This window comes from Muscardinus avellanarius (assembly GCF_963383645.1).
Source record: "Muscardinus avellanarius genome assembly, chromosome: 16".
In the NCBI taxonomy this organism is placed as follows: domain Eukaryota; kingdom Metazoa; phylum Chordata; class Mammalia; order Rodentia; family Gliridae; genus Muscardinus; species Muscardinus avellanarius.
Window position 1 is genome coordinate 69,985,243 of NC_137802.1, and position 27,890 is coordinate 70,013,132.

At 50.0% G+C, this 27,890-nt stretch overlaps 2 protein-coding genes across 3 annotated transcripts; one reads left to right on the plus strand and one right to left on the minus strand.

Annotated features, from left to right (window-relative positions):
• Positions 1–119: 119 nt before the first annotated feature.
• On the minus strand, positions 120–2,058 carry SRSF2 (serine and arginine rich splicing factor 2; the record flags this gene model as incomplete). The annotated part of the gene is made up of 3 exons (XM_080712740.1): positions 120–212; positions 1,222–1,532; positions 1,697–2,058. 2 exons carry the CDS (start codon positions 2,056–2,058, stop codon positions 1,229–1,231), a joined length of 666 nt encoding a protein of 221 aa, XP_080568866.1. The 3' UTR covers positions 120–212; positions 1,222–1,228.
• Positions 2,059–3,048: 990 nt separating this feature from the next.
• Positions 3,049–26,188, plus strand: MFSD11 (major facilitator superfamily domain containing 11; the record flags this gene model as incomplete). Of its 2 annotated transcripts, XM_080713342.1 has the most annotated exons (13): positions 3,049–3,144; positions 3,324–3,379; positions 6,036–6,143; positions 6,903–6,982; positions 7,118–7,214; positions 8,768–8,826; positions 9,751–9,895; positions 12,514–12,554; positions 14,822–14,887; positions 17,951–18,076; positions 22,495–22,669; positions 24,788–24,923; positions 26,024–26,188. In XM_080713342.1, 13 exons carry the CDS (start codon positions 3,049–3,051, stop codon positions 26,186–26,188), a joined length of 1,350 nt encoding a protein of 449 aa, XP_080569468.1. The 2 variants fall into 2 exon arrangements, with proteins under 2 accessions (XP_080569468.1, XP_080569469.1); XM_080713343.1 differs by lacking the exons at positions 7,118–7,214; positions 8,768–8,826.
• Positions 26,189–27,890: the final 1,702 nt, after the last annotated feature.

Below are 27,890 nucleotides of genomic sequence, written 5' to 3' on the forward strand. Positions count from 1 at the left end.
TAAATTACAAGAAATTTGAATAACAGCAAAAAATGGCACATAAAATGAAGTTTGCCACCTGAGGCAAAGATTAAAACAAGTAAAAAGTTAGACAAATGTTACAAAATAACCTTTTCAATAGCCAGTTGCTTGCTCCAAGGACTCCCATGGACCGATGGACTGAGTATATGGTCCTTTTCCCAAGTCTTCTGTTACGCTGCTTGCCGATACATCTAGATTTGAAAAGAGAAAAGTTTAGTTTCCCTACTGTTACTATGAAGGCAACCAGAGTGCACATGGTTTCAGTTTCAGGAATGTACTTACTAAGGCTCTGGTGAAACAAGTAGGTTACAGTAAGGTTCCACCCAGCCATTAGGTTTTTTTTTTAAAGGCCCAAATAGATTTCCAAAGACTACCATCAGCATTTATAAGTTTGAATTCAGGAATTCTTGGCCGAATAACCAAGGTGAAAAAAGGGGGTTACAAAAGAAAAAAAAAAAAGGGGGGGGGACTGTATCCAAACAAAAGCTTGAAATCAGAAAGTTAATTCTACATCTTAAGGTAAGTCATTCTTAAATGAAACAGTTGGCAATTGAGATGTCTTTATCTGAACTACTTAGGGCCCTTTCCTTTTAAAAAATAGGACCAAACAATTTGAGAGTTAAAGACACACTATCCTTTCCCCACCCAGTGCAATACCTGTAAGACTTTCTTTTGGGGTTCCAAAAGGTCATTGCTTCTTAATTGCAATTCGTTTGCCACATCCATTAGAGTAGGAAATTCCCGGTCAGTACAACAATAGTTGAACTGATCTCTTTTTCTCTAAGAGGATAGTGCATCTTTAACGTTTAAAGACAAACCTGCTCCAATACACGCCCACAGAAACTGGTCCCTGGAGGATCAGCCAAATCAGTTAAAATCTGCAATACTGGCCAATATTCTTTTATCAAACAGGAGACCGCAGCTTTAAAGGGGGAAAATGCAGACGTTGGATAAAAACAGCAAGAAATAGTCATTTTCATTTAATAGGTCTCAAACAGTTTACCAAACAGCCATTATTATTCAAGCTTTATACACATCCTCTCTGCAGACCCCTCTCTATTCGTCCCAAAGCTGAGTAACTTTCGAGCAGCACTCCATCCGGAGTCACTTTTACACTACCACGGCTCAAAAAAAAAAAAAATCCTACTCCAAACCCCCTTTCCGAGTCAAGGTTCCGTCTCGGCCTCCCGCGGACATTACCATTCTCTTACGACGACACCGCTCCTTCCTCTTCTGGAGACTTGGGGGGGCTCTTGGACCGCGAGCGGGACTTGGACTCCCTCTTGGACACGGGGGGAGGGCTCCGGGAGCGGGAGCGCGAGCGCGAGCGGGAGCGCGACCTGGAGACCGACGACGACTTGGACTTGGACCTCCGCGCGGATCTGGACTTGGAGGTCGAGCGCGAGCGGGAGCGCGTGCGGGAGCGCGACTTGGAGCGGCTGTAGCGCGATCGGCTGCGGGACCGGGAGCGGCTGCGACTCCGGGAGCGACTGCGGCGGCGCCGCCGCGGGCTGCGGGCGAGACGGGCGACGCGCGGTGAGCCGGGGCCGGCCCCGCCCGCCGCCGCCATTACCTCGCGGCCGGACGCCATTTCCCCGGCGGCGAGGCGCGCCCCCGCCGGCCCACGCGGTTCCGGCCCGCCCGCCCGCCCGCCCGCGTGCCGCCGCCCGCTCACCTGCGGCTGCGGCGTCCGTAGCCCCCGCCCCCGTAGCGGCGGGGCGGCGGGCCGCGGCGGCTGTGGTGCGAGTCGGGCGGGCGGCCGTAGCGCGCCATCTGCACCCGCAGCTCGCGCCCGTCCAGCACCGCGCCGTCCATGGCGTCCATGGCGTCCTCGGCGTCGCGCTTGTCGTGGAAGCGCACGAAGGCGAAGCCGCGGGACTCCTTGGTGTAGCGGTCCCGCGGGATGTACACGTCGCCGACGCGCCCGTACTTCTCGAAGACGCGGCGCAGCGTGTCGGGCGAGGTGCGGTAGGTCAGGTTGTCCACCTTGAGGGAGGTCATGCCCTCCACATCGGGGGGCGGGCGGCCGTAGCTCATGGCGCCCAGACGGCCCGCGGCCCCGCGACCCGGCGGCGAGACGCTGACGCCCGCGGCGACGAGGCGGCGGCCTCCTCAGGCGGCGGAGCGATGCGCGCCGCGCCCCCGGCAGCCGCCGTCCGCGTGGGAGAGCCGGGCCGGGCCGAGAGGGCAGCGCGAGAAGACGCCGACGGGGACCGGAGAGGGCTGCGACTGAGCGGGCCGCTCGCCGCGGCGTTCCTTTATAGCCTCTCTCACAAAATGGCGCCCGCGCCACCCGGAAATGAATCCTCTGATTGGCTCGCCTCGCCCCGCCCCGTAACGTCGCCGCCGCGCGCCCCGCCCCCTCCCGGCGCGCCTGCGCAGAGCCCGGCGGGCGGGCCGAAAAGCGCGCAGTCACCGCAGAGGGGAGGGGGAGCGGAACTCGCGGGCGGTTGGAAAGCCCGCGAAACGCTCTTTCCGCCGGCGAGGAGGGCTGAGCGCTCGGGCTGGAGGAAGGGGCGGGGCTCCCCGCTGGGGCTCCGCCCTCTCTTCTCCCCAATCCCGGAGCTCCACGCAGCTCCGGGGCTCGTCCCTCGGCCCCGCCTGGGTCGGAGCGGTATTCCTGCTCCCGCGCGCCCTTCGGCGTCCCTGGCCTTCGCAGACCCCCTCCCGCGGATCCCGACTGCCCTTCCCGGGGTTTCGCCCCCGGCCCTGTGGCGCCCGGGGCCGGTGCCTTCGCTGCGCGCATGCGCGGCCCCGGCCGGCGGACTACGTTTCCCAGCGGGCGCCGCGGCGCGGTCAGCTGACCGACCACGTGACCCGCGTCGGGGGCGGGGCCGCGCGCCGCCGGCTGGCCGTGGCCTCGGCGCGGCGCGGGCTCCCGGCTCGTCGCACCCTCGGGCGCCCTGCGCGCCGGCGGGGACACCTTCACCCGGCCCGGCGCCCCGGCCCGCCGCCTCCTCGCCCCGCAGGGCCATTGGCCATCTGACCGCACCGGGCCGCTGCCGCCCTGCAGAGCCGAGAGCCAAAATGTCCCCGGAATCCAAGAAGCTCTTCAACGTCGTTATTCTGGGAGTTGCCTTCATGTTCCTCTTCACCGCCTTCCAGACTTGTGGGAACGTGGAGGTGAGTGGCGCCCCTCCCCGGAGTGCGGCCGGCTCGGTCCTCCGGCCCCTTCCCCTCTCCAGTGGACCCGTGAGTTGAGTACTGGGCATCGCGAGTTCTGAGAACTTGGAATCAGACTTCCCAGGATCGGGAGGGAGACTGCAAAACATTCTCCTTGATTACTTTTATCTCCCACACAGCAAACCGTCATCGCGAGCTTAAACAGGACGGATTTCCCTGGCAGCGGGTATACCAGGTACGACGTGCTGCGCTTGACTCCCGGTGTAGGAGCGGTGGCTTAAATTCCATCAGAACCACCAGATAAAACCCAGCGGTTAAATGAGTGTCGATCGCTGTTTTTTCTTTTCTGTCCAGACGACGCTCGTGGGAAAGGATGTAATAAAGGGGAGGATTTTAGGTTCCCTTCGGCCTTAGACACTGGGTTTGAAATGCTGGGTTCACAGCTTGATCGTGTCCTTATCTTGGCAGAGTCGTTTCCTGAGCCTAGTTTCTTTGCACAGGTGATGGCTATAAAGCGTTTGGCTTAGTGCTTGACATTTAATAAGCGCTCAGATACTGCCACAATTACAATTTTCCATCCTAGACAGATGTTTCATGTGATTCTTGAATCATGTGATCTTCCCGTTTCTATAGTTTCAAAACGACTAGTTTCATCACATACTTTGAGATTTTTAAGGTATTTAGTACTCGTTTTACCGGAAGAGAAAAGGAAAAAGATCTTCACAAAGTGTAAGTACCTTGAAGTTGTAGCTGGGAATGTAACATACTTGTATATACAAACAAACGTTTTTTTAAAAAAGCTATTTAAAATTGACAAACAGAAGTTGTATATTTTTATCTGCATAACTTTTTTTTTTTTTTTTTTGCGGGTCTGGGAATGGAACCCAGGGGCATTTGACCTCCGACCTACACCCCCTGACCTGTTTTTTATTCTTTATTTTGAAACAGGGTCTCACTAAGATCCAGAGGACCTCACTAAGTAGCTGAGGCTGTCCGCGAACCGCGATCCTAGGGTCTCAGCCTCCCAAATGCCGGGGTTACAAGCGTGCACCACCACGCCCAGCAACCTGCATAACATTTTAAAACATATTTACATTGTGGAATGGATAAATTGAGCTACACAGACAAGTTTCTTTGTTTCTCTATACTTATCGGGTTGTGGCATTTTCTTCCCCGCAACTCTTATTTGATTCTTTATTACCTATCCCAAGTCTCCTATATATCTGAGAGTGAAGGATGTTAATAATCATTTTTCTTGGTGATTAATAATAATATCACAACTTTTGTGTGTTCTGAAGAACAAGTGACAGAACACATTACACGTGTTCATAAAAACCATTTACATCAGGACCCTGGGAATGTTTTGGTCACACTTTGCTTATGTAGTAGGGCTGGGTTCATAGTAACTGAAAATGTTTAAGTGAGGCCGTTACTTTGAGTTAAATTCTGATGTAAGCTGCTGGGTGCAGTGGAACATGCCTGTAATCCCAAGACTTGGGAGATTGAGACAGGAGGATCGCAGGTTTGAGGCCAGCCTCAGCAACTTCGCAAGACTTCCATCAACTTAGTGAGATTGTGTTTCAAAATAAAAAATAAAAGGAGCTAGGGTGTAGCTCAGAGGTAGAACATGCCCCTGGTTTAACACCTAGTACCCACACACACACACCAAAAAAAAATCCTGTTTAGGCAAGTTATATAACCCTGTGTTTTTTTTTTTGGGGGGGGGTGGTACTGGGGTTCCTGGAAGCCCTTCTACCTCCGGGCTACACTCCCAGACCTATTTTTACATTTTTATTTGGAAACAGGGTCTCCTAAGCCAGCGCGTGCGGCTGGCTTCGAACCTGCGCGATCCTCCTGTCTCTGCCTCCCAAGCGCGGGGATTACAAGCGTGCGCCACCACGCCCGGCTAACCCTGTGCTTTTATTCATAGTAAAGAAGTGTCCTGCAGTTGCCGGGAGTTGTAAGCTAACTTTGTAGAGCAGGACTGTTGTCAGATTGCCAGGGATGGGATCCCGATTCACCATTCACCAGCCACCCATTCAAACTTTTGGCAATTAACTTCACTCCGCTCTTTTCAGTTTTCCTTTCTGTAAAATGAGGTTAGTAGCAGTATTTTCTTGCTAGAACTGTTAGGATTAAAAGAGGAAATATCTATAAAGTACCATCACAGTACTCATTGTCTATCGGAAGTTAGAATTCACCCATACATACAGGAATGTGTCGTTAGAAGCATACTGATTCCAAGAAACATCTGATGGGACTTCAGTGTTTTGTACACATGAAAATTTTTAATGTAGTATTGAGCTTTATGATATAAAATGAATATGAATATTTACTACGAAATCTACAGATTCCAAAGAGGTTTTTAAAGGGGAATTTTGAAGCCAGGCATGATGGAGTGCATCTAGACTCGCAGTTACTCGGGGAGACCGAGGCAGGAGAATTGAAATTTTGAGACCAGCTTGAGCAGTTTCGTGTGACCCTCTCCCCAAATAATTTAAGCTGGGCGTGGTGGTGCATGTTTGTAATCCTAGTACTTCGGAGGCTAAGACAGGAGGATCTCAGATTCGGGGGCAGCCTCAGCAAATAAGAGTTTCATCAGCCTAGCGAGACCCTGTTTTAAAATAAAAATAAAATAGGGCTGAGGATGTAGCTCCTAGGTAGAATGCCCCGGGTTCAATCCCTAGGGCCACAAAAATAGTTTTGAAAAAGTATTGGAGATATAGCTCAGAGGTAGAACGTTCTTGGGTTTAGTCCAGTGGTAAGAGTACTTGTCCTGCAGGTGGGAGGCCCTGGGTGCCAATCCCAGTACTGCAAAAACAACAAAAACAGCCTTTTGAGACAGCGCTCAGGGGTCTGGTTTGTTCTTTCCTTTTGCCGTATGTGTACAGCATGGCGATTATTTACGGAATGTTCTCAGCTTCCAATTTGATCACACCGTCAGTGGTTGCGATTGTGGGACTCCAGCTCGCCATGTTTGCCAGTGGGTTATTTTACAGGTGAGTGGTGCAATCTTTTAGCTAATTTGGACACTCCCAGCATCCTTCAGGCACATAGTAAGCTTTTAACAAGAGCTCGCAGACTTGGACTGAGTAGGATATAGTGGGTATTTTAGGGATTTGGCTCTCTGCTTGTTGGTTTTGTTTTACTGATAACATGTTTTAAAAATTCTGTTCTGTAAGGATTGACAAGCGAGCTTCCCATGACATAATCTTGCTTCCCATTACCTCGACTAAAAGGGCTGCAGGTGAAAATAACCAAAGCTCTGGACATTAAAACTGCAGGCCGTGCTGGCCTGTGCTTGCAATCCCAGTGCTTGGGAGGCGGAGGCGGAGGACCATGGGTTCGCGGGCCATCTCGGCACCTAGTGTGACATGGTTTCAAAACAGCAAGAACCGGGCGTGGTGGCGCACGCTTGTAATTTCAGTACTTGGGAGGCTGAGACAGAAGGGTCGCACAGGTTCGAAGCCAGCCTCAGCTACTTAGTGAGGCTCTCAGCAACTTAGACCCTGTTTCCAAATAAAGTATAAAATAGGTCTGGGAGTATAGCCCGGAGGTAGAAAGCCTCTGGGTTCCACCCCCAATACTGCCAAAAAAAAAAAAGGGTTGAAGGAATAGGTTGGAGGTAGCACGCCCCTGGGTTCAATTCCCGGTACCACAAGTGAAAGGAGAGGCCCGTCAGAGCTGGTTCCTGGAAGGATGCTCGGCAGCGTTTCAGGTTTTGTTTGACTGTAATACGTTGACCTGTTACATTTTAGCATGTACATTGCCGTTTTTATCCAGCCTTTCCCGTGGTCCTTCTACACGGCCTCTGTTTTCCTTGGGATTGCAGCTGCTGGTAAGCACTTTGGTTTTTATCCTCTCCGTGTCCGTTTCTGGGGCCTGTCTACCGGTATCGTGTAAGTGTTTAGTGTGTGAAGGCGAGTGATTGCATCGTTCCTGTGATAAACTTGTGGTTTGCTTTGCATTGTAGTACTTTGGACGGCACAAGGAAACTGCCTGACAATAAATTCAGATGAGCATACTATCGGGAGAAACAGTGGAATTTTCTGGGCACTCTTACAGTCTAGGTAAGGCTTTCTTTGGAACTCAGTCTTTCTTTTTTTTGGTCACATTTTTCAGGTCTTTATTTCATTGAAAAATAGATCTCCCATGTTTTGTGACTTAAGTTTTTAGCTGAATATGACAGATTGAAAATTGTATAGGATTACTAAAAATGTATGGAAGTACCTCACTGGGACTTAAGATTTATAAATAGAAAATATTAATCTCCATATATTGAGTATCTGTTGAGTTCTTTGCTTAGTTTTACATAATCCTCACACAACCTTATGATGTGAGAAAGCATTAGCTCTGCTTTACAGATGAGAAAATAGAATAAAAGTAAAGTAATTTAGCTGAACGTGGGGATTCACTCCTGTAATTCCAGCTCTTAGAGAGCCTGAGGCCAGAGGACTAAGTTTGAAGTCAGCCTGGGAAATTTGGTGAGGCCCTGTCTTATTTTTATTTATTTATTTATTTTGAATAAGTTATCTTATTTTTATTTATTTATTTATTTTTGAGGCCCTATCTTAAAAGAAAAACAGGCTGGCAATTTATCAGAACCTCTCTGGTTTCAATTCCCAGTACTACAAAATAAATCAATTTTAAAAATTAATAAAAGTAACGAATTTTTTTTTTTTTTTTGGTAGTTCTGGGGATGGAACCCAGGGGCATTCTACCTCTGAGGTACACTCCCAGCCCCTTTTTTTTTATTCCTTATTTTGTAACAGGGTTTCACTGAGTTGTGGAGGCTGGCCACAAACCTGTGATCCTCCTGTCTCTTGGCCTCCCAAGTCCTGGGATTACAAGTGTGTGCTACCACGCCCAGCTGACCTGAACTTAAGCCATCACTATCTGGACTCTCGCTGCTCTGCTCCCACTGAGTTGTACTGATAGCTGTAGATGAGCACACGAAAATACAGAAGTCAGGCTAAGAGACCTTAGTGTAAGAGAATGATTTCTTCCTTAGGAAAGTACACTAAATAAAATGCCCAATTGGAGGCAGATAACTAAATCATATATGTGTTTTCATAGATCCATTAGGATTCTTTTTTTTTTCTTTCTTTTTTTTTTTTTTTTTGTGGGTCTGGGGATGGAACCCAGGGGCATTCGACCTCCGAGCTACACCCCCTGCCCTGTTTTTTATTCTTTATTTTGAGACCGGGTCTCACTGAGTCGCGGAGGGCCTCACTAAGTAGCTGAGGCTGTCCGCGAACCGCGGCCCTCCTGTCTCAGCCTCCCGAATGCTGGGATGACACGCGTGCGCCACCACGCCCGGGTCCATTAGGATTTTAAAAGTAGCGTGAGCTTGTTTCCGGGGAGTCATTTGCAGAGGGCCAGTAAATCACATGTTCCAGGGTGACTCAGGCCGCTGTGACGGGCGCTCTGAATCAGGTTACTGTCACATGGATGGAGTCTGAATTCCATCTGGGCCGCTTAAGTGTCTGAGACAAGAGCGGGTAGAGTCGCGGCCGCTCACTGACGCGGCAGGTAGATGCTTTCAAGTGTCGTGGGATGATTATGTGAAACACCGAAAGTGTTACAGTAATTTCCCAGCGTCCTCTCCCTTTTCTCTCCTCAGCTTGTTCTTTGGAAATCTCTACATATATTTTGCCTGGCAAGGGAAAACTCACATATCAGGTTTGTTTTATGCACGTTGCTTTATTCACATACGTTCTAGATCATAATAGCATTTCCGCAGAAATGCCCATTTTAGCTGTATTCAGTGTTCCATTGAACCCTGGTGCCTCGGGCCTTCACCGGTTGCTTTTAGTAAGGGTTTTCTTGGACCTGCGAGGGTTACAGTGCGTGGCCGCGCCTCGGGGCGCATCCCCAGGGCGAAGGAGAAGGCAGTGAAGCTAGCTAGTGTTCTGCTTAAATCTCGTAGAGACCGCCAAGCGCACCCTGTCCCGGGTGTTGTGTCTGTGCACTTCCTTGATAAAAGAAGGAATTCTTGTGCTGTTTTTGGCTTGTTAGTATTTCCCTAACTAAAAGATAATGGAAGTGGCCTATTTATAAGGTTTTTGTTGTTGTGTGTGGTGCTGGGGATGGAACCCAGGAGCATTCTACCTCCTAGCTACACCCCACCCCTACTTTTTATTCTTTTTTTCTTTCTTTATTTTTTGTGGGTCTGGGGATGGGACCCAGGGGCATTCGACCTCCGAGCTACACCCCCTGCCCTGTTTTTTATTCCTAATTTTGAAACTGGGTCTCACTGAGTTGCAAAGGGCCTCACAAAGTAGCTGAGGCTGTCCGAAAACCGCGATCCTCTGGTCTCAGCCTCCCGAATGCTGGGATGACAAGCGTGCGCCTCCACGCCCGGCTTAGTCTTTATTTTGAAACAGGGTCTCACTGAGTTGCAAAGGGCCTCACTAAGTAGCTGAGGCTGTCCGTAAACTGCGATCCTCTGGTCTCAGCCTCCCAAATGCCGGGGTTACAAGCGTGCGCCACCGTGCCCGGCTACGCATAAGTTTTTACTGATGTGTTTTACTGCTTAAAAGCAACCCTGGACCCCAAACTAATTCTGGAGTCGTCTAAAGGACGCTTTCTGCCTTCTTTCTTTAGAGAGTGACCGAAGAACGGTGTTCATTGCCCTGACCGTGATTAGCCTTGTGGGGACAGTCCTCTTCTTTCTCATTCGGAAGCCGGATTCTGAACTTGTCCTTGGAGAAGATGAATCTTCTGATGACCAGGACATGGAAGGCAGCGAGTAAGAACTGGGGAACGTTCCCTTTGGCGTTCAAGTACATTTGGGGTGGATTGGGTTTAGGGATTAGCAACCTGCTCTGCCGAAACTGATAGCTGATACTCAGAAGGGCCCGCAGGCAGACAGGAGGGGACGGTGGGCGAGCAAAGGAGAGGGAGGAGAGGAGGGGCGCCGCGAGGGAAGAAGGAGGGTCCCCGAGGGAGGCAGTGACAGGCCCACGGGATCGAGCCCCTTCCCAGCTCCGCCTCGGGCCCGCGTGTGGCTGGACACCAGCAGTAGCCCTGTCTCCAGCCCGAGGTTCCTCCCTGTGCGGGGCAGCACGCCTGTGGACCGTGTGCAGGGGAGCGAGCTCAAAAGAAAACAGCGCAGTCTGTGGCCCTGGCTCCGGTCTGTGTGGGCGAGCGCCCGGCACCACCAGGCTCCCCGCCTGCGCTGCCTGGCTCTTGGCTGACCTGTACCTACGGCACTTTCCCTAAATGGGAAGCACGTGCGTAGCCGTGTGTTGCACGTTACCCGAGCGCAGTTCAGTGGTGATGCCATCCAAAACGTTACCGGCGATTTCTCTGCAGCATCTTCTAGATTTTTTTTTTTTTTTTTTTTTTGCGGGTCTGGGGGTGGAACCCAGGGGCGTTCGATCTCCAAGCTACACCCCCTCTCCCTTTTTTTTTTTATTTTTTTGGTGGTACTGGGGGTGGAACCCAGAGGCCTTCTACCTCCGGGCTATACTCCCAGACCCATTTTATATTTTATTTGGAAACAGGGTCTCACTAAGTTGCCGAGAGCCTCACTAAGTGGCTGAGGCTGGCTTCGAACCCGTGCGATCCTCCTGTCTCAGCCTCCCAAGCGCGGGGATTACAAGCGTGCACCACTACGCCCGATGGTATCTTTTTTTTTTTTTTTTTTTTTTTTTGCAGAACTAGGGATGGAACCCAGGGGCATTCGACCTCTGACCTACACCCCTTGCTCTGTTTTTATTCTTTATTTTGAAACCAGGTCTTACCGAGTTGCAGAGGGCCTCACTAAGAGCTGAGGCTGTCCGCGATCCTCTGGTCTCAGCCTCCCGAATGCTGGGATTACAAGCGTGCGTCACCACGCCTGGCCACTATCTAATATTTTAACCAGGAGAAATGCAGCACAGAAAAGGGGGCTTAGAATACTGGGCTGGGGTTGGGAGTTGCAGTTACAGAGTCTCCAGGGGAGGCCGAGGAGAGAGAGCGGGGCGAGTGGTCCTGACTTTGCCTAGAGAGGTGGGCAGCCACCATTGGAGGGCCTGAGAGGATGGATATGAGCTGACAATGTCAGATTTTGCCTTGCCCATGCCCGGTGAATTCTTAGTACATTAATTCTTGTACTAAGCTGAGTTTAGTCCTAGTACTTTGGAGGCTGAGACAGGAAGATCACAAGTTTGAGGTCACTCTCAGCAACTTAGGAAGTCCCTGTTTCCAAATTAAAAAATGAGCTGGGAATGTAGCTTGGAAATAGAATGCCCTGGGTTCTATCCCCAGTACCACAAAGAAGAAAGAGAGAAAGAAAGGAATTGGGTGTGGAGGAGAGCTATCTAAGAAAAGTAGATTTGGCTGATAGGGTAAAAAAGTGCAGTCTTTTAAAATAAGCTTTATCACTGTAATCTTATCAGTATACTTTTTTGTGTGTGTGTGGCGCTGGGGATTGAGCCCAGAGGCATTCTACCTCCAAGTTATACCCCAGTTCTATTTTATTTTTCTTTGGAAACAGGGTCTGGCAAGGTTGATGTCTTACTACTTGCTGAGGCTGTCCTCGAACCTGTTACCTTCCTGTCTCAGCCTCACAAGTACGCGCCTGAGCCCCCACACCCAGATTATCAGTTATACTTAGATCATCTCATTTATTTCTCACCAGTAAGTGGCAGAGTTTTTATTTAACAGATGAGGAAATGAAATTTACAGAGATGGTCAAAGTCAGGACTCTGATGCCAATGCCCATGTCTTTAACCAAAAGATGATTATATATCCCAGTCATGTGATGCAGAGGATATTAGTGATTTTGAGAAATTTTAATACTGAACTTAATTTTTATTTATTTATTTATTTATTGCAGTACTGGGGATGGAACCCAGGGGCATTCCACCTCCAAGCTACACCCCGAGCCCTGTTTTTTATTCTTTATTTAGAAAAAGCGTCTCGCTGAGTTGCAAAGGGCCCCACTAAGTGGTAGCAGCGGCTGTCGTGAATCCTCCCGTCCCAGCCTCCCCGAGGCTGGGATCACTAGCGCGCACCATCACGACTGGCTCATTTTTATTTTTTCTTACTGAGTATTCACAGATTATTTTCATAGTTTGAAAATATCAAAATAGAGAATATTTCTGTCCTGCCTGAAGTATCATTTCTGAAGAGGACATTCATGAAAGAATATGTGTAGTCAGTTTATTGTGAAAGAGTCTTGATAGTTGAGAAAAAAGAGGGGCCAGGTCGCACTTTAAGCACATTCCCCGGAGCGAAGCGCTCCCAGAGCGTGGCGCATTGGGGGCATCCAGAGGACAGAACTTTTACACACTGAAATGAAAATGGGATCGCCACTTAGAATCGGGATGATATTTTTGTTCTTTTTAACTTTCAAGGAAAAAACTCGTTTTCTTTCCGCAGGTCTGCCCAGGGCAACGTGGCGAAGGCAGTTGATGCGTTCAGTAAGTCCTTCCTGTGTCCGAGATGCAGGAAGTGTTGGGGACACCTCAGCACTTGCCTCCCCCCTCTTCCCTGGTAGCTTTGGACTGGCGACCCCCCCCCCCAGTGTTTTCATTTGTCCAGCACGCAGCTCTCGCGCCCCTCAGTGTGTTTGACACGGCGGGCGTGGGTGGGTTCTGTGGCTGCCCAACCCGGCAGGTGTGTGAGGGAGGCGGGCAGGGCCGGGGAGCCTCAGGCCCCATGCCTGAGGTGGGCCTCTCCTGAGCAAAGCAGGGTCGAGGAAGAGCAGTCACCACGTCCGAGTCCTCCCTGCCCGAGGCCTCTGCTCTCTGCTACGCTCTCCATGGGCGTGCCGCTGTAGCGCTCAGAGCACTCTGTGATTGGCAGCGCTGAGTATCCGTTTTAGAGAACACTGGGGCTTAGAAAAAAGATCCCGTGTGATGGCACATGCCTGGAATCCTAGCACTTGGGAGGCTTGGATGGGAGGAATATAGGTTTGAGGCCAGCCTCAGCAACTTAGACCCTTAGTAACTTAGTGAGACCCTGTTTCAAGATAAAAAAAAAGGGAAGGCTGAGGGCGTAGCTCAGAGGTAGAATGCCCTTGGGTTTAACCCCCAGTAGCCACTCCCACACACATACAAAAAAGAAAAAGGAAAATAAAGGAAACCCCGCCAGTTGGTAGGTGGATGGCTGAGCTGGGCTTTGAGCCCAGGCTGTCTGATGGCAGAGGGTGATTCTCATAGTGGAGCTCTGGGGTTCCCTCAGAAACGGGCACCAGCTTCTGCCCAGGAGCTCTCGCCTCATGAGTCGCCTCCGGCTAGAACGCAGACTCCTGATCTCATCGGCGGGCCTTGCTCAGAGGATCCAAGCTTCTTTTGACCGAGGACTCCAGAGTGTGAGCCTTGCACTCGACCAGGGCGAATCATTAGCGCTGTTTATCAGGCTTTGGCTTTCTGCATTCCGAATGTTTCCGGAATGCGTTCATAGCTGCAGGCTGGGCTGCATATGTAATTAAGTCGGCCGGAGCCTACCAAGATGGGAGGCCACCTGTCCTCAGTCTCGAGGGCCCTGGCTTCCGGAAGAGTCAGAGGGGAGAGTACTCGTTAACAAACTCAGAGAAATTGCAGTTTGACAATTGGTGAAGGCTACACCCCCAGCCCTATTTTTTTTTTTTTTTTGCGGGTCTGGGGATGGAACCCAGGGGCTTTCGACTTCCGAACTACACCCCCTGCCCTACTTTTTATTCTTTATTTTGAAACCGGTCTCACTGAGTTGCAGAGGGCCTCACTAAGTAGCTGAGGTGTCCGCGAACTGCGATCCTCCAGTCTCAGCCTCCCGAATGCTGGGATTACAAACATACACCGCCACGCCCAGCCCCAGCCCTAATTTTTATTATTCTTCTTTTTTTTTTTTTTTTTTTTTTTTTTGCGGGTCTGGGGATGGAACCCAGGGGCATTAGGCATTAGACCTCCGAGCTACAGCCCCTGCCCTAGTTTTTATTCTTTATTTTAAAACCGGGTCTTACTGAGTTGCAGAGGGCCTCACTAAGTAGCTGAGGCTGTCCATGCACCGTGATCCTCCGGTCTCAGCCTCCTGAATGCTGGGATGACAAGCGTGCGCCACTCGCCCGGCTTTTCACTTTGAAACCGGGTCTCACTGAGCTGCGTAAGGCCTCACTAAGTAGCTGAGGCTGTCTGCGAACCGTGATCCTCCTGTCGCAGCTTCCCAAATTCAGGGATTACAAGCATGCGCCACCGCGCCCGGCTAACATTTGCTTGATTCTATTTCTTTCCCCCCTTTTATGTTTTTGTTACAAGAACTGGGAACTCCATTGAGGAAAATACAATTCTAGCCGGGCGTGGTGGCGCACGCTTGTAATCCCCGCGCTTGGGAGGCGGAGACAGGAGGATCGCGCAGGTTCGAAGCCAGCCGCGCGCGCTGGCTTAGGAGACCCTGTTTCCAAAAATGAAAATGAAAAAATAGGTCTGGGAGTGTAGCCTGGAGGTAGAAGGGCTTCCAGGAGCCCCAGTACCACCAAAAAAAAAAAAAAAAAAAAAAAAAAAAAACAATTCTAGGCTATACCGAAGTTGTTCGAAACAGTCCTTTTATTAATTTAGTCCATAATTTCAGTGTGTGAATCTGAAAGCTTCTGTCCCGAAGTGTTTGCTCACTGGTCCTATCAGGCAGGGGTGTTTGGGTTGGAGACATGTTTTGGAACTTGTGTTTTAATGGAAGCCTCGCTGAGTGCTCTTGATTTTTTTTTTTACAGAGAAGTCTCTTAAGTTGTGCGTCACCAAGGAGATGCTGCTGCTCAGTATCACGACTGCTTACACAGGTAACAGCCCGACCGCCAGGGCCGCCTGGGGCCCGGCTGAGCACGGCAGTGCTAGGACCCACACCTGTGCTTGGGCCATGGCGCTGGGCGCTTTCGCCGGCGACCGCTCTTGGGTCTCTTGTGGCTGCTCTCAGAGGACATCTGGGGCCAGAACTTCCAAGACACCTTCACTCCCACATCGGTACCTTGCTGGGGTCAGATGTCTGTCTGTCCACAGAGTCCCCGGGCCTGCCCACCTGCATGACATCCCCTTGTGAGATTTCGTGATGTGGCAGGTGAGCCGACTTTGCTTTAGTGCTTTAAGACCCCCGAAGGATTAGGAAGAACTGCCAGGCCTCCCTGAAGGTCAGGCTGGACCTTGCTGGGGATCCTCTCCGCAGCACTCTGTAGGTGACCACAGACCCCGGGGCTGGCCCAGACTCAGTGCGGGAGGGGTCCACACGAAGGAAAGAAAACCAGGGCCAGTGGCTCAGCAGTTCCGGTGGCTTTGAGACAACAGGGAACACCACGGGAAATAGCCAGGGAGGGTCCTGCAGCTTCACGGGGACGCAGCGCGCCGCTTGGGAGCCAGCCGCGAGCAAGGGTCTGAAGCCACAGCACGTGCACCCCTCGCCTGTAGGCCTGCTTCTCTTGTTTTGGTACTGGGGATTAAATCCAGGGACATTCTACCTTTGAGCAACACCCTCAGCCCTATTCTATTTTTTTTTTAATTTTGAAATAGCTTCTCCCGAAGTTGTGAGGCTAGCCTTGAACCTGCAATTCTCTTGTCTCAGCTTCCCAAGTACTTGAAAGTAGCAGACATGTGCCACCATGCCCAGCCCTCTTAGGTCTTAAAAATGATGAGACCCATTTCCTTTTAAAAAGTGCTGCGGTAAGCAGGGCGTGGTGGCGCACGCTTGTAATTCCCACGCTTGGGAGGCGGAGACAGGAGGATCGGAGGATCGCACAGGTTTGAAGCCAGCCGAGCTGGTTTAAGAGACCCTATTTCCAAATAAAAAGATAAAGTAGGTCTGGGAGGGTACCCCAGAGGTAGAAGGGTTTCCAGGAACCCCAGTACCACACACACAAAAAAAAGTGCAGCACTGTGCCAATTATCTAATTTCTTCCCTTCCTCCCTTTCTTTCCTTCTTTCTTTCTTTCCTTCTTTCTCTCTCTCTTTCTTTTTTTCTCTCTTTCTTTCTTTTTGTGGTACTGGAGATTGAATCCAAGGGCATTCCCTTCTGAGCTACACCCCCATCCCTTGTATTTTATTTTGAAGCACAGTCTCAGTAGCTTGCTAGGAGTCTCCCTAATTTGCTAAGGCTGGCTTCAAATCTGTCAGGCTCCTAAGTACTAGGATTACTAGAGTACACCCCGACGTTAGGCAAGCACTCTGTCACTGAGCTGCACCCCAGTACTTTTTTTATGCGTGTGTGGTACTGGGGTTCCTGGAAGCCCTTCTATATCCGGGCTACACTCCCAGACCTATTTTTTTTATTTTTGGAAACAGGGTCTCCTAAGCCAGCGCGCGCGGCTGGCTTCGAACCTGCGCGATCCTCCTGTCTCCGCCTCCCAAGCGCGGGGATTACAAGCGTGCCCACCATGCCCGGCACCCCAGTCCTTTTTTAAAGTATTACTTTATTTTGAGACAGGATCTCACTGTGTTACCAGGCTGGCCTTGAACTTGCCACCGTCTTCCTGCCTCCACCTCCCAAGTAGCTGTGACTGCAGTGTGCAGACCGCGCCTGGCTGCTTTATCTTTTTAGGAGAAATAGAATAAATGTTAAGACATCTTTGAAATTCCCCTTTAAGGTTTGTAGCACTGAGGAGTAAAGGGCTTTTATTGATTTACCCTCTTTTTTTTTTTTATGATCCTGGGGGTAGAACCCAGGGGCCTTCTACCTCCGGGCTACCCTCCCAGACCTATTTTATATTTTATTTGGAAACAGGGTCTCTTTTTTTTTTTTGGTGGTACTGGGGTTCCTGGAAGCCCTTCTACCTCCGGGATACACTCCCACGGGCTACACTCCCAGACCTATTTTATATTTTTTATTTGGAAACAGGGTCTCTTAAGCCAGCGGGGCTGGCTCCGAACCAGCGCGATCCTCCTGTCTCCGCCTCCCAAGCGCGGTGATTACACCCGGCTAAACAGGGTCTCTTAAGCCAGCTGAGGCTGGCTTCGAACCTGTGTGATCCTCCTGTCTCAGCCTCCCAAGCGCAGGGACTGCAAGCGTGTGCCACCACGCCCGGCTACCCTCATTTTTTAACCTAATTTCAGGCATTTTCTTTTCCTAGGGGAAAAAGGGGCCTTAATTAAAGCATTATTTTGTCTGTCTGTGTGTGTTGTGCTGGGGACTGAACCCAGACATTAGGGTGCCTTAGAGCCACAGTAGAGCGCGCTTCGGCTTTGCAGTACAGAAGAACGTAACCCAGCAGGAGTGGGAGCGCTGCCACGCCCCTGGCACGCTGCTCCCAAGGGCGGTGAGCGCCTCTGCGCGCCCCGTGGCAGACCTGTTAAGTCCTACGCATCGCTCGCCTGCCCGCAGAGCCCCCGGAGGATGCGTGGAGCGGCCGGCGCGTGGTGCCTTTGCTTGCGCCTCTGTAGCCAGTTACCCCAGGCGAGGGGTTCAATCGACAGGCGTTCATTTCTTACAGTTCTTGGGGCTGGAGTTCCAAACCAGGGTGTCTGCACGCTGTCTGCTGGTGTGGGCTTGCTTCCTGTTTACCGTGCAGCCACGTGGCTGCGTGCTCATGTGACTGACAGGCAGGCGGCTCTCTGCCAGTGTCTCCATGTGCGGGCGCTGGCCCCGTCAGGAAGGCCTTCTCCAAGTAACCATGGGTGTGGGGCTTTCCACGAGGGGCTCGGTGGGGCGCGAGCTTCCGGCCACGGCACGCGGCCACTTTCCAGTCCTTAGTCAAGCGGCATGCAATGCTGCGTTGGGGAAGTAACATTTCAGTCTTTTTGAGTTCTGTTTTATGTATGTGCTTTATACACACAGGCATGTCAAACCTCAAATACTGTTTGACATAGAGCAAGAAGAGAGCGCATGTAAAGTTAAGTTAAATCTGCTTCTCTTCCTCAAGGTCTGGAGCTGACTTTCTTCTCTGGTGTGTATGGAACCTGTATTGGTGCTGTGAATAAATTTGGAACAGACGAGAAAAGCCTCATTGGACTTTCTGGCATTTTTACCGGCATTGGAGAAATTTTAGGTTGGTTAAATTTTTAAAGATCCTTTGCATTAAAAATATCCGTTATTTTAAATAGTTAAAAAGAGCCGGGCGTGGTGGCATACGCTTGTCATCCCCGCGCTTGGGAGGCTGAGACAGGAGGATCACACGGGTTCGAAGCCAGCCTCAGCTACTGAGTGAGGCTCTCAGCAACCTAATGAGACCCTGTTTCTAAATAAAATATAAAAAAAGGTCTGGGAGTATAGCCTGGAGGTAGAAAGCGTCTGGGTTCCATCCCCAGTACCACCAAAAAAAAAAAAATAATAATAATAATAATAATAAATAGTTAAAAAGAAATTTTAAGCATACTCTGCCTCTCTATCCTTGAATTCTATTTTCCTTATTTTTTATCGAAAGAGGTATGTTTTTCAATAATCACTTATTCTAAGATAGATAAATTATAAAATACCAAATAATTCACAGAAATAATAAATAAGCAAATATGATTGTCCTAATTTTCCCTCTTAAAATACTTAGGGGGAGTGTAACAGTTCAGTCTTAGTTAATTGAGATCAGTTTTTATGTTGTAGAACCAGACAACACTACGTTTTATAGCATAGAATAATTGTTCTGTTGGGCTGAACAAAAGAGTCTGGCTTTACAGACAGAGAAGGGCTAACAAAACAATAAAATCCACCAGCCACTTCAAGGTTACTTTCTTTGGAAGGTGGTGGAACAGGGAGATGGGACTAGAAAAATAACTGGCTGGTTTTTTCAGGTTACCTTCGGCAAGGCTTAAGGGATGTAAGGATGAAGGCAAGGGGGGGTTTTGTGTTCTGCTTCTTGAAACTGACCTGTTCAGGAATATTACTTATCTCATTTTCCGGAAGGTGAGAACAACTTAATCTTGGCGTGGGGACATGGAATCTTAGCCTACGTGACTCCGTTTTCATTTTTAGTCTTCTGGGGCCTGGAGCAGGAGCTTAGTCAAGAACAGTGACCTCTTGTGATGTTTATTAAGCGCTCAGCGTTTTAAGGGTTCATTCCAGACACAGATCCTGTCAGGATACCCACACTTCCATCTCACTCGGCTGTAAGTGTGAGGGTTGTGTGTTTGGTACTGGAGATTGAAACCAGAGGCATTCTATCTCAGCTAGAGCCCCGTCCCTATTTTATTTTTTAGTTTTTGAAACAGGGTCTCACTAAGTTGCAAAGGATCTTGCTAATAGGTAGCCGAGGCTGGCCTTAAATTATGATCCTCCTGTCTCAGCCTCCTAAATGCTGGGGTTATAAGCGTGCACCACCATGCCCAGCTAATTTTTTGGTTTTTGAAGCAGAGTCTCACTTAAGTTGCCAAGGGCCTAGCTAAGTTGCTAAGGCTGACCTCAAACCTGGGATCCTTCTGTCTCAGCCTCCCAGGTACTGGAATCACAAGTATGTGCTACCATGCCGGGCTAGTTTGAGGGCTCTTACGGCCCCCACCCTCTTTCAGTTTGATAGTTTTCTAAAACAACTCAAAGAACTTGGAACGTACTACACTCCCACTGTAGTTGATTATAAAGGACACACAGGAAGAGCCAGGTGATGAGGTCTGAAGGGCCCGAGTAGAGGAGTCCTGGCCTCATGGGGTTGGGTGCAGTACCCTCCAAGCACATGAGTGTGGGCACAGCCAGGAAGCTCCCCCAGGCCTCTTTAGGGGTTCTGAGGAAGATTTTGTTGTTTAGAAGTGATAGTGGGACCATTGGCTGTGGGTGGCTGAATGTAACCCCTCTCCCCTCCTCCCCTGGGTGGGGAAGGGGCCTGGATGCTCCAGCCCTTGAGTCAAGGCGTGGTCTTCCTGGCAGCCAGCCCACATTCTGAAGCTGTGCCTGGGACCAGGCCTTCTTTCCCCGAGAGTTACGTCATTAACACAAACTTCAGTATGGTTGAAAGTGCCCCCTTATGAGTCACAGAAAACACTCCTGCCACTGAGAAAATTCCCAGGGTTTTAAGATCTCTTCCAGGAAAATACAAAAATAATCTGGAAATCACCTAACCTATAAGAGATTCACCTATGATCAACACTTTCATTAATTATCATCTTTTCCTCTTTCTTACGTGTGATTTTTTCCCTCTGAGCCCCGTGGGGTAAGTTACTCGCACCACGGCCATTTGCCGCCTGGTCTTCGGGCGAGTTTCCTGAGCCTGGGGTGTGGGCTCACACCCCATAGTGTAGGTGTGGGCTGCAGAGCGTCACACCAGTCGCCTACTTTGCTCGCGTGGGCTCGTGTCCTTGAGAGGCCGCTGTGGTCCTTGGGCTGCGGCCCCAGCCTGGTGGTCCCAGCAGACCAGGCGCTGCCATCTCTCAGCGACCCAGTCGGAGCTGGGCATGGTGGTGCACACCTGTACTCTCAGGATTTGGAAGCTAAGATGGGAGAATTGCGGGTTCAAAGGCAGCCCCAGCAACTTAGATCCTATTTCTAACGAAAAAGTAGAAAGAGCTGCGGTGTAGCTTGGAGGCAGAAGGGCAGTGGGTTCAATCCCCAATACCAAATAAAATACATTTTATTTCTATTTATTTATTTATTTATTTATTTATTTATTTATTTATTTATTTATTTTGGGTGGTACTGGGGTTCCTGGAAGCCCTTCTACCTCCGGGCTACACTCCCAGACCTATTTTTACATTTTTATTTAGAAACAGGGTCTCCTAAGCCAGCACGCGCGGCTGGCTTTGAACCTGCGCGATCCTCCTGTCTCTGCCTCCCAAGTGCGGGGATGACAAGCGGGGATGACAAGCGTGCGCCACCACGCCCGGCTAAAATACATTTTAAAAGGAGGTAAGGATCGGGGGCTTGCGTAGTGGAGGGAGGGGCGAGAGCAGGCCGTCCTGGCCAGCCACGGTCTGGCTGGTTGCAGTTAGCACTGGGCTGAGCTGCTCCAGTCCCCCCCCACAAATCTCTGATCCTCCTGTCTCAGCCTCCCAAGTGCAGGCATGTGCCACCATGCTTGCTTAACCTTTTGAATATGGAATGCAAGTCATTTTTACGATGCCTTTGATCATCTAGCATCTGTGACAGTCCTAGGGTAGCTTTTTATTTTTATTTTTTATTTTGGGGGTCTGGGGATGGAACCCAGGGGCATTTGACCTCCGAGCTATACCCCCTGCCCTATTTTTTATTTTTTATTTTGAAACCGGGTCTCAGTGAGTTGCAGAGGGCCTCACTAAGTAGCTGAGGCTGTTCGCGAACCGCGATCCTCCAGAACCGCGATCCTCCAGAACCGTGATCCTCCAGGTCTCGGCCTCCTGAATGCTGGGATTACAAGCGTGCGCCACCACGCCCGGCTAGCTTTTAAAAAGAAAAAGTTGAAAACTTTGCAGGCTTTGCAGTTTACCCACTTGAGATGTTCAGGTAGTGCCTTATTTTTGTTTGTGTGCTGGAGATCAGGGCCTCGCACATGCTTGCAGGTGTGCGCCCACTTAGCCACACCCCGGCCCCCAGTCCTGGCCTTGGTGCTTTTTTTTTTTGGGAACCGGGGATGGAACCCAAGGGCATTTAACCTCCAAGCTACACTCTCAGCCCTATTTTTTACTATTTATTTATTTATTTATTTATTTATTTTATTTTATTTATTTGGTGGTACTGGGATTCCTGGAAGCCCTTCTACCTCTGGGCTACACTCGCAGACCTATTTTTACATTTTTTTTATTTGGAAAGAGGGTCTCCTAAGCCAGCGCGTGCGGCTGGCTTCGAACCTGCGCGATCCTCCTGTCTCTGCCTCCCAAGCGCGGGGATGACAAGCGTGCGCCACCACGCCTGGCTTTTTACTCTTTATTTTGAAACAGGGTCTCACTAAGTAGCTGAGGCTGGCCTCAAACCTGCACTCCTCCTGTCTCAGCCTCCCAAGTACTGGGATTACAGGCGTGCGCCACCACACCCGGCTTCTAGATAATTTCTAGGCTAGAAATCACATAAGCATTTCAAGGTCTCCTTCCTTTCAGATAGGCAGGTATTCTCTTCCCTTCTCTCTGTGGAGACCTCCCAAGCTCGTGAGACGGCTGAACCCTCGTAGACAGGCCTCCTTCCCAGCCTTGGAGCTCACGCACTGTACTGACATTTTCCAGTGACGGCCTTTCAGTTGTGATGACAACAAAACCATAGTAGAGGTTGATAAATTGCACCTTTTTATTTTATTTCTGTTGTAAGCTATCTTTCAAAGGGGATGGCTTTTAGGGTGCGATGACTTATGGAAAAGAAACGCAGCACGTGACTGGATAGAAACACAAGCACTGCCGAAACCTTTCCTGTTACAGGTGGTGTTCGGCCATCACTGTTGTCGCTGTGGGCTGAGTGGAGGACGTCGGGGCAGATGTCGGGGAGCATTATTCTCTGCACTTGGATCATCGCTCACGTCCGGTCGTTTCACGTCATGCAGTACGTGGGTAACGTTAGTAATGTTTCTGGCTTCTTCATTTGCAGGCGGAAGCCTCTTTGGCCTGCTGAGCAAGAGTAACCGTTTCGGTAGGAATCCAGTCGTGCTGCTGGGCGTCCTGGTGCACTTTATAGCTTTCTATTTGATATTTCTCAACATCCCCGGAGATGCCCCACTCACTCCCGTGGAGGGGACGGACAGCAGTGCGTACATCGGGCCCAGGTCAGTTCTGGCCATTTCCTCGTGGCTCATGGGCAGGCGGGAGGTGCGGGATGGCTGGATATTTGAAGTGGACCACTTAAGCCTCTTCGGAATCTGCTGTTTTTATAAGCTCGTCTGTCAGGGGTAATGGAGTCTAGAAGTGGGAATCTGTGGAGAATCCCAAGTTATTTCTACAATGATTGCTTTTGACCTTGCCCCCCACTAAGCCTTCTTGAAGTATAAGGGGACATGGAAATATCTGCTAGCCATTTTATGTCTGTTTTGAGAGCAGTGAAGCCAGGCGTGGTGGCGCCTGCTTGTAATCTCAGTACCCGGGAGGCTGAGACAGGAGGATCGCGGTTTGCAGCCAGCCTCAGCTACGTAGTGAGGCCCTATTTCAAAATAAAAATAAGAGCCGGGCGTGGTGGCGCACGTTTGTAATCCCGGCATTCAGGAGACTGAAACCTGGAGGATCGCGGTTCGCAGACAGCCTCAGCTACCTAGTGAGGCCCTCTGCAACTCAGTGAGACCTGGTTTCAAAATAAAGAATTTTTTTTCTTTAGGGTAGGGGGTGTAGCTCGGAGGTCAGATGCCCCTGGGTTCTATCCCCAGACCCACCAAAAAAAAAAAAAAAAGAATAAGAAATAGGGATGGGGATGTAGCTCAGAGGCAGAATGCCCCTCGATTCAATTCTTAGTTCTGCAAAAAAAGAAAAAACAGTGAAATACCCCAAAGTCAGGCCCCAGAGGAATGGGGAAGGTTTGCCGGCTGGGTTGCGCGCAGTCCTTCGGGGCCCTTCCTGAAGGTGGTGAGGATACTGGTTGATTGCATCCACGTGCATTGGTTCATTGATTCATTGGTGCTGGGGATGGAACCCGGGGCATTCTACCTCTGAGCCACATCCCAGCCCTAGGTTTTTGGGGTTTTTTTTTATTTTATTTTATTTATTTATTTATTTGTGTGTGGTACTGGGGTTCCTGGAAGCTCTTCTACCTCCGGGCTACACTCCCAGACCTATTTTATATTTTTGAAACAGGGTCTCTTACACCAGCACGGCTGGCGTCTAACCTGCGTGATCCTCCTGTCTCCGCCTCCCAAGCGTGAGGATTACAAGCGTGCGCCACCACGCCTGGCTGTTTTAATTTTGAAACAGTGTCACTATGTGAGGAGGGCCCCACTGATTGCTGAGGCTGGCCGAGAACCTGCGGTCCTCCTATCTCAGCCTCCACACCCGGCTCATTGATTTATTTTTGCACTGCCTGGGCCTGAAGCCTGGGACCTCGTACATGCGAGGCAAGCATTCTGCGTTCAGCTCTGAAGTTTATCACACACGCAGCAATTTATGTCTAGACCCACAAATCTGAGGGTGACCTGGCCTAAAAAACAGCATTTGCTTCCCAAACAGACAGCAAGCCAGTGCTAGAATGTGAAGGTATGTGCATTTGAGCCTGACTTTTTTCTTTATAAATGCTAATCTGGTCATAGCGGCACATGCTTGTAATCCCACTACTTAAGACAGAAGGATCACAGGGTCGAGGCCAGCCTCAGCAATGTAGTGAGACCCACAACAACTTAATGAGACCCTGTTTCAGAATAAAAAATATAAGCCAGGTGTGGTGGCGCACGCTTGTAATCCCAGCATTGGGGAGGCTGAGACAGGAGGATCACGGTTGACAGCCAGCCTCAGCTACTTAGCGAGGCCCTCTGCAGCTCAGTGAGACCTTGTTTCAAAATAAAGAATAAAAACAGGGCTGGGGGTGTATCTTGGAGGTAGAATATAAATAAATTGTGTGTGTGTGTGTGTGTGTGTGTGTGTGTGTGTATAAAACGGGGCTGTGCGTATAGTTCGGAGGTAGAACATCCCTGGATTGTATCCCCAGCACAAAAAAAAAACTACTAATCCAGAGTCTGGGGGAAGCTCCGTGGTAGAGCATTGGCCGAGATGTGCAGTATCTTGAGTTCGGTCTCTAGCCCTGCCAAAACAAAAGAAGGCTGTATTAACTGCTAGCGTTTGTTTATTCTTGTTTCTGTATATTTGAAACTTGGAAAATGCTTTTGTGGGTGGGTTGCTTTTCAGTCTTTAGTGGCTCTAGCAAATACTGATGCTACTTATACTAAGTTTGTTTTTACATTTTTCAGCAAAGAAGTCGCCATTCTCTGCAGTTTTCTGCTGGGTCTTGGAGACAGCTGCTTCAATACCCAGCTGCTCAGCATCCTTGGCTTTCTCTACTCCGAGGACAGCGCGCCGGCCTTTGCCATCTTTAAGTTTGTTCAGGTAACCGCTTTAGAGTGCGCCGAGCCCTCCTTACAACTTTCCCGTTTCTTTGGTCACTGGTATTGTGGTTTGAGAGCTGGGAGCTGCGCGTGGTGGTGCGCGCTTGTAATCCCGGTACTTGGGAGGCGGACACTGAGGATCACAACACGTTCACAGCCAGCCTCAGCTTTAGTGAGGCCATGTTTCAAGATAAGAGAATGCCGGGCGTGGTGGGCACGCTTGTCATCCCAGCATTTGGAGGCTGAGAAGGGAGGATCGCATTCGCAGCCAGCCTCAGCTCTTAGTGAGGCCCTCTACAACTCAGTGAGACCCTGTTTCCAAATAAAGAATAAAAATAGGGCTGGGGGTGTAGCTCGGAGGTAGAATGCCCCTGGCTTCGATCTCCAATGCTAAAAAAAAAAATAGTTCTTCCAGAGGTAGAAGGCCCCTGAGTTCCATCCCCAGTACCATACACATGCACACGTGCACGCACATACACAGAAAATAAAAATTTAAACAAAAGAGTCAGGTGCCAGGCATGGTGGTGCACACTTGCATTTCTTCCCAGTATTTGGGAGGCTGAGACAGGAGGATCACAGGTTCAAGGACAGCCTCAGCAAGTAGTGAGGCTCTCATCAACCTAGTAAGACCCTATTTCAAAATTAAAAAAAAAAACAAAAAATAGAGCTGGAGGTGTAGGTTGGAAACAAACTCCATATGCCCCTGGGTCTTCTCCCTAGTACCACAATGCATGAATGAATGAATGAGAGTTAGGAATGTCCTTTGACAGGGTTTGCGCTCAGCTGGTGCAGTGGGTGGTGGGATTTCCCCTCCCTGGGAAGAGAGGCTGCAGCTCGGGTCTGTGCGCGCAGAGCAGATCGAGGTGACCTCCAGGGCGTGCCCGGCGCCATCGCCCAGCGGGCCTTCCACAGAGAGCGCGCTCCGCTGGCCGGCCGGCGCTGGCGGGGAGCTGGTGGTGCAGGCTACGCCCAGCAAGGTCCTGTCCACAGGTGGAAAGAGGAGTCAGCCTGCTCCAGCCGTTCCTTGGGTGGCGGTGGTGGGCGTGGCGGGCCAGCCTTGAGGCTGTCAGCTGTGTGGTGACTCGGCTCCTTTGTCCCCAGTCTATCTGCGCAGCGATGGCGTTTTTCTACAGCAACTACCTTCTCCTTCATTGGCAACTCCTGGTCATGGTGATATTCGGGTTTTTTGGAACACTCTCCTTCTTCGCCGTGGAATGGGAGGCTGCCGCCATCGTGGCCCGGGGCTCTGACTACAGAAGCATTTGACGGCGCCGGGAGGGAGGCTGCATCCAGAGCAGGGCTGGAGAAGCGCCTTGCCCTCCACAGGGCAGTCGGCGAATGCGCGCGGTTAAAGTTTATAGAAAAGTATTTAGCTATTTAAAGCTAGTGGAGGAAGGGACCTGACATTCTCATTGTTTGAGGTGTTCTTCCCAGTGCATCGATCTCGAGTTTCTAATAATCATGTAATAGAATGTAAACGTTTTCTGCTTAAAGACCCCGCCTGGGCTCAGAGCCCGGGCCATCCGTCACGCACAGATCCTGCTTGCTGCCTGGCAATAGGAAGCACACGCCGCGCTGCGTGCGGCTGGGGGTGAAGGGGAGCGCACCTGTGCCGCTCTGAGGAGTCCTCCCTCTTTGTGATAGGTCGCAGAGTGGCCAGTTAATAAGATAAGAGCCAGGCGTGGGGGTGCATGCCTGTCATCCCTGGAGGATCACAGGTTCAAGGCCAGCCTTTGCAACTTTGCAAGACTATTTCAGAATAAAAAAGGAAAAGGGATGCGGGTGTAGCTCAAGTAGCTTTTGTGTTCAATTCCCACCACTACACACACACACACGCACACACACGAGATAAAAATCATCTCAAGTTTTAAAACAAGAAGGTAACATCTGTAAATAAACCAAAAACTCATTTAGGAAAGTTAAACACCTTTACTGGGGCAAAACTTTTGCTGGTAATTTCCTGAAAAGTATAATACAGAAATTAAGCTGGGCATGGTGGCGCACGCTTGTAATCCCAGGATTTGGGAGGCTGAGACAGGAGTTCATAAAGGTTCTCAGCCAGCCTCGGCTACTTAGTGAGGCTCTCCGCAACTTAGTGGGACCCCGGTTCAAGATAAGAAAGTAGGGCTGGGGTGTAGCTCAGAGGTAGGATGCCCATGGGTTTCATCCCCAGCAACACACACAGACACACATACAAAGATATTATTCAGGAACCATAACTCAACAGTTTAAGGTGTACAGTTTAATAGGTGTGCTTTGTTTTTTTAGTTTAGTCACGGGATTGGTTGTACAGCTATCACCATTTTCTAGAACATTTTCCTCACCCCAAAAAGAAACGCCCTGCCCGACAGCACTCATTCCCCTTCTCTGTTTCCTACAAATGGGACGGCCTACTTTATTTTTTGCGGTCCCGGGGATTCAACCCAGTCTTTTACCACTGAGTGGCAGCCCCAGCCCTTTTTATTTTTTATTTTGAGGCCAGGATCTCATTAAGTTGGGGAGGCTGTCCTCCTGTCCCAACCTCCTGATTAGCTGAAATGATAGCCGCTGCGCCTGGCCGTTTAAATGGGAGGGCTCACTGTAAATGTGATATTTAGCTGTGCAAACGAGTTTTATGGTACAGAAATCCAGCCCAAAGGACAAATAGTACCTTGTTTTCTACTTTTTTTTTTTTTTTTTGGTGGTACTGGGGATGGAACCCTTCTACCTCCGGGCTACACTCCTAGACCTATGTATATTTTTATTTGGAAACAGGGTCTCTTAAGCCAGCGTGGCTGGCTTCAAACCCACGCGATCCTCCTGTCCCCGCCTCCCAAGAGCGGGATTACAAGCGTGCGCCACCACGCCCGGTCCTACTTTTTTTTTTTAAACCTACCAGAATTTTACGAAATTTATAGTTGCCTTGGAAGTCTGAAGAGAGACGATAGAGTGTGGTTTCCAGGTATTTGATGGAACAAGCATTCAGAAA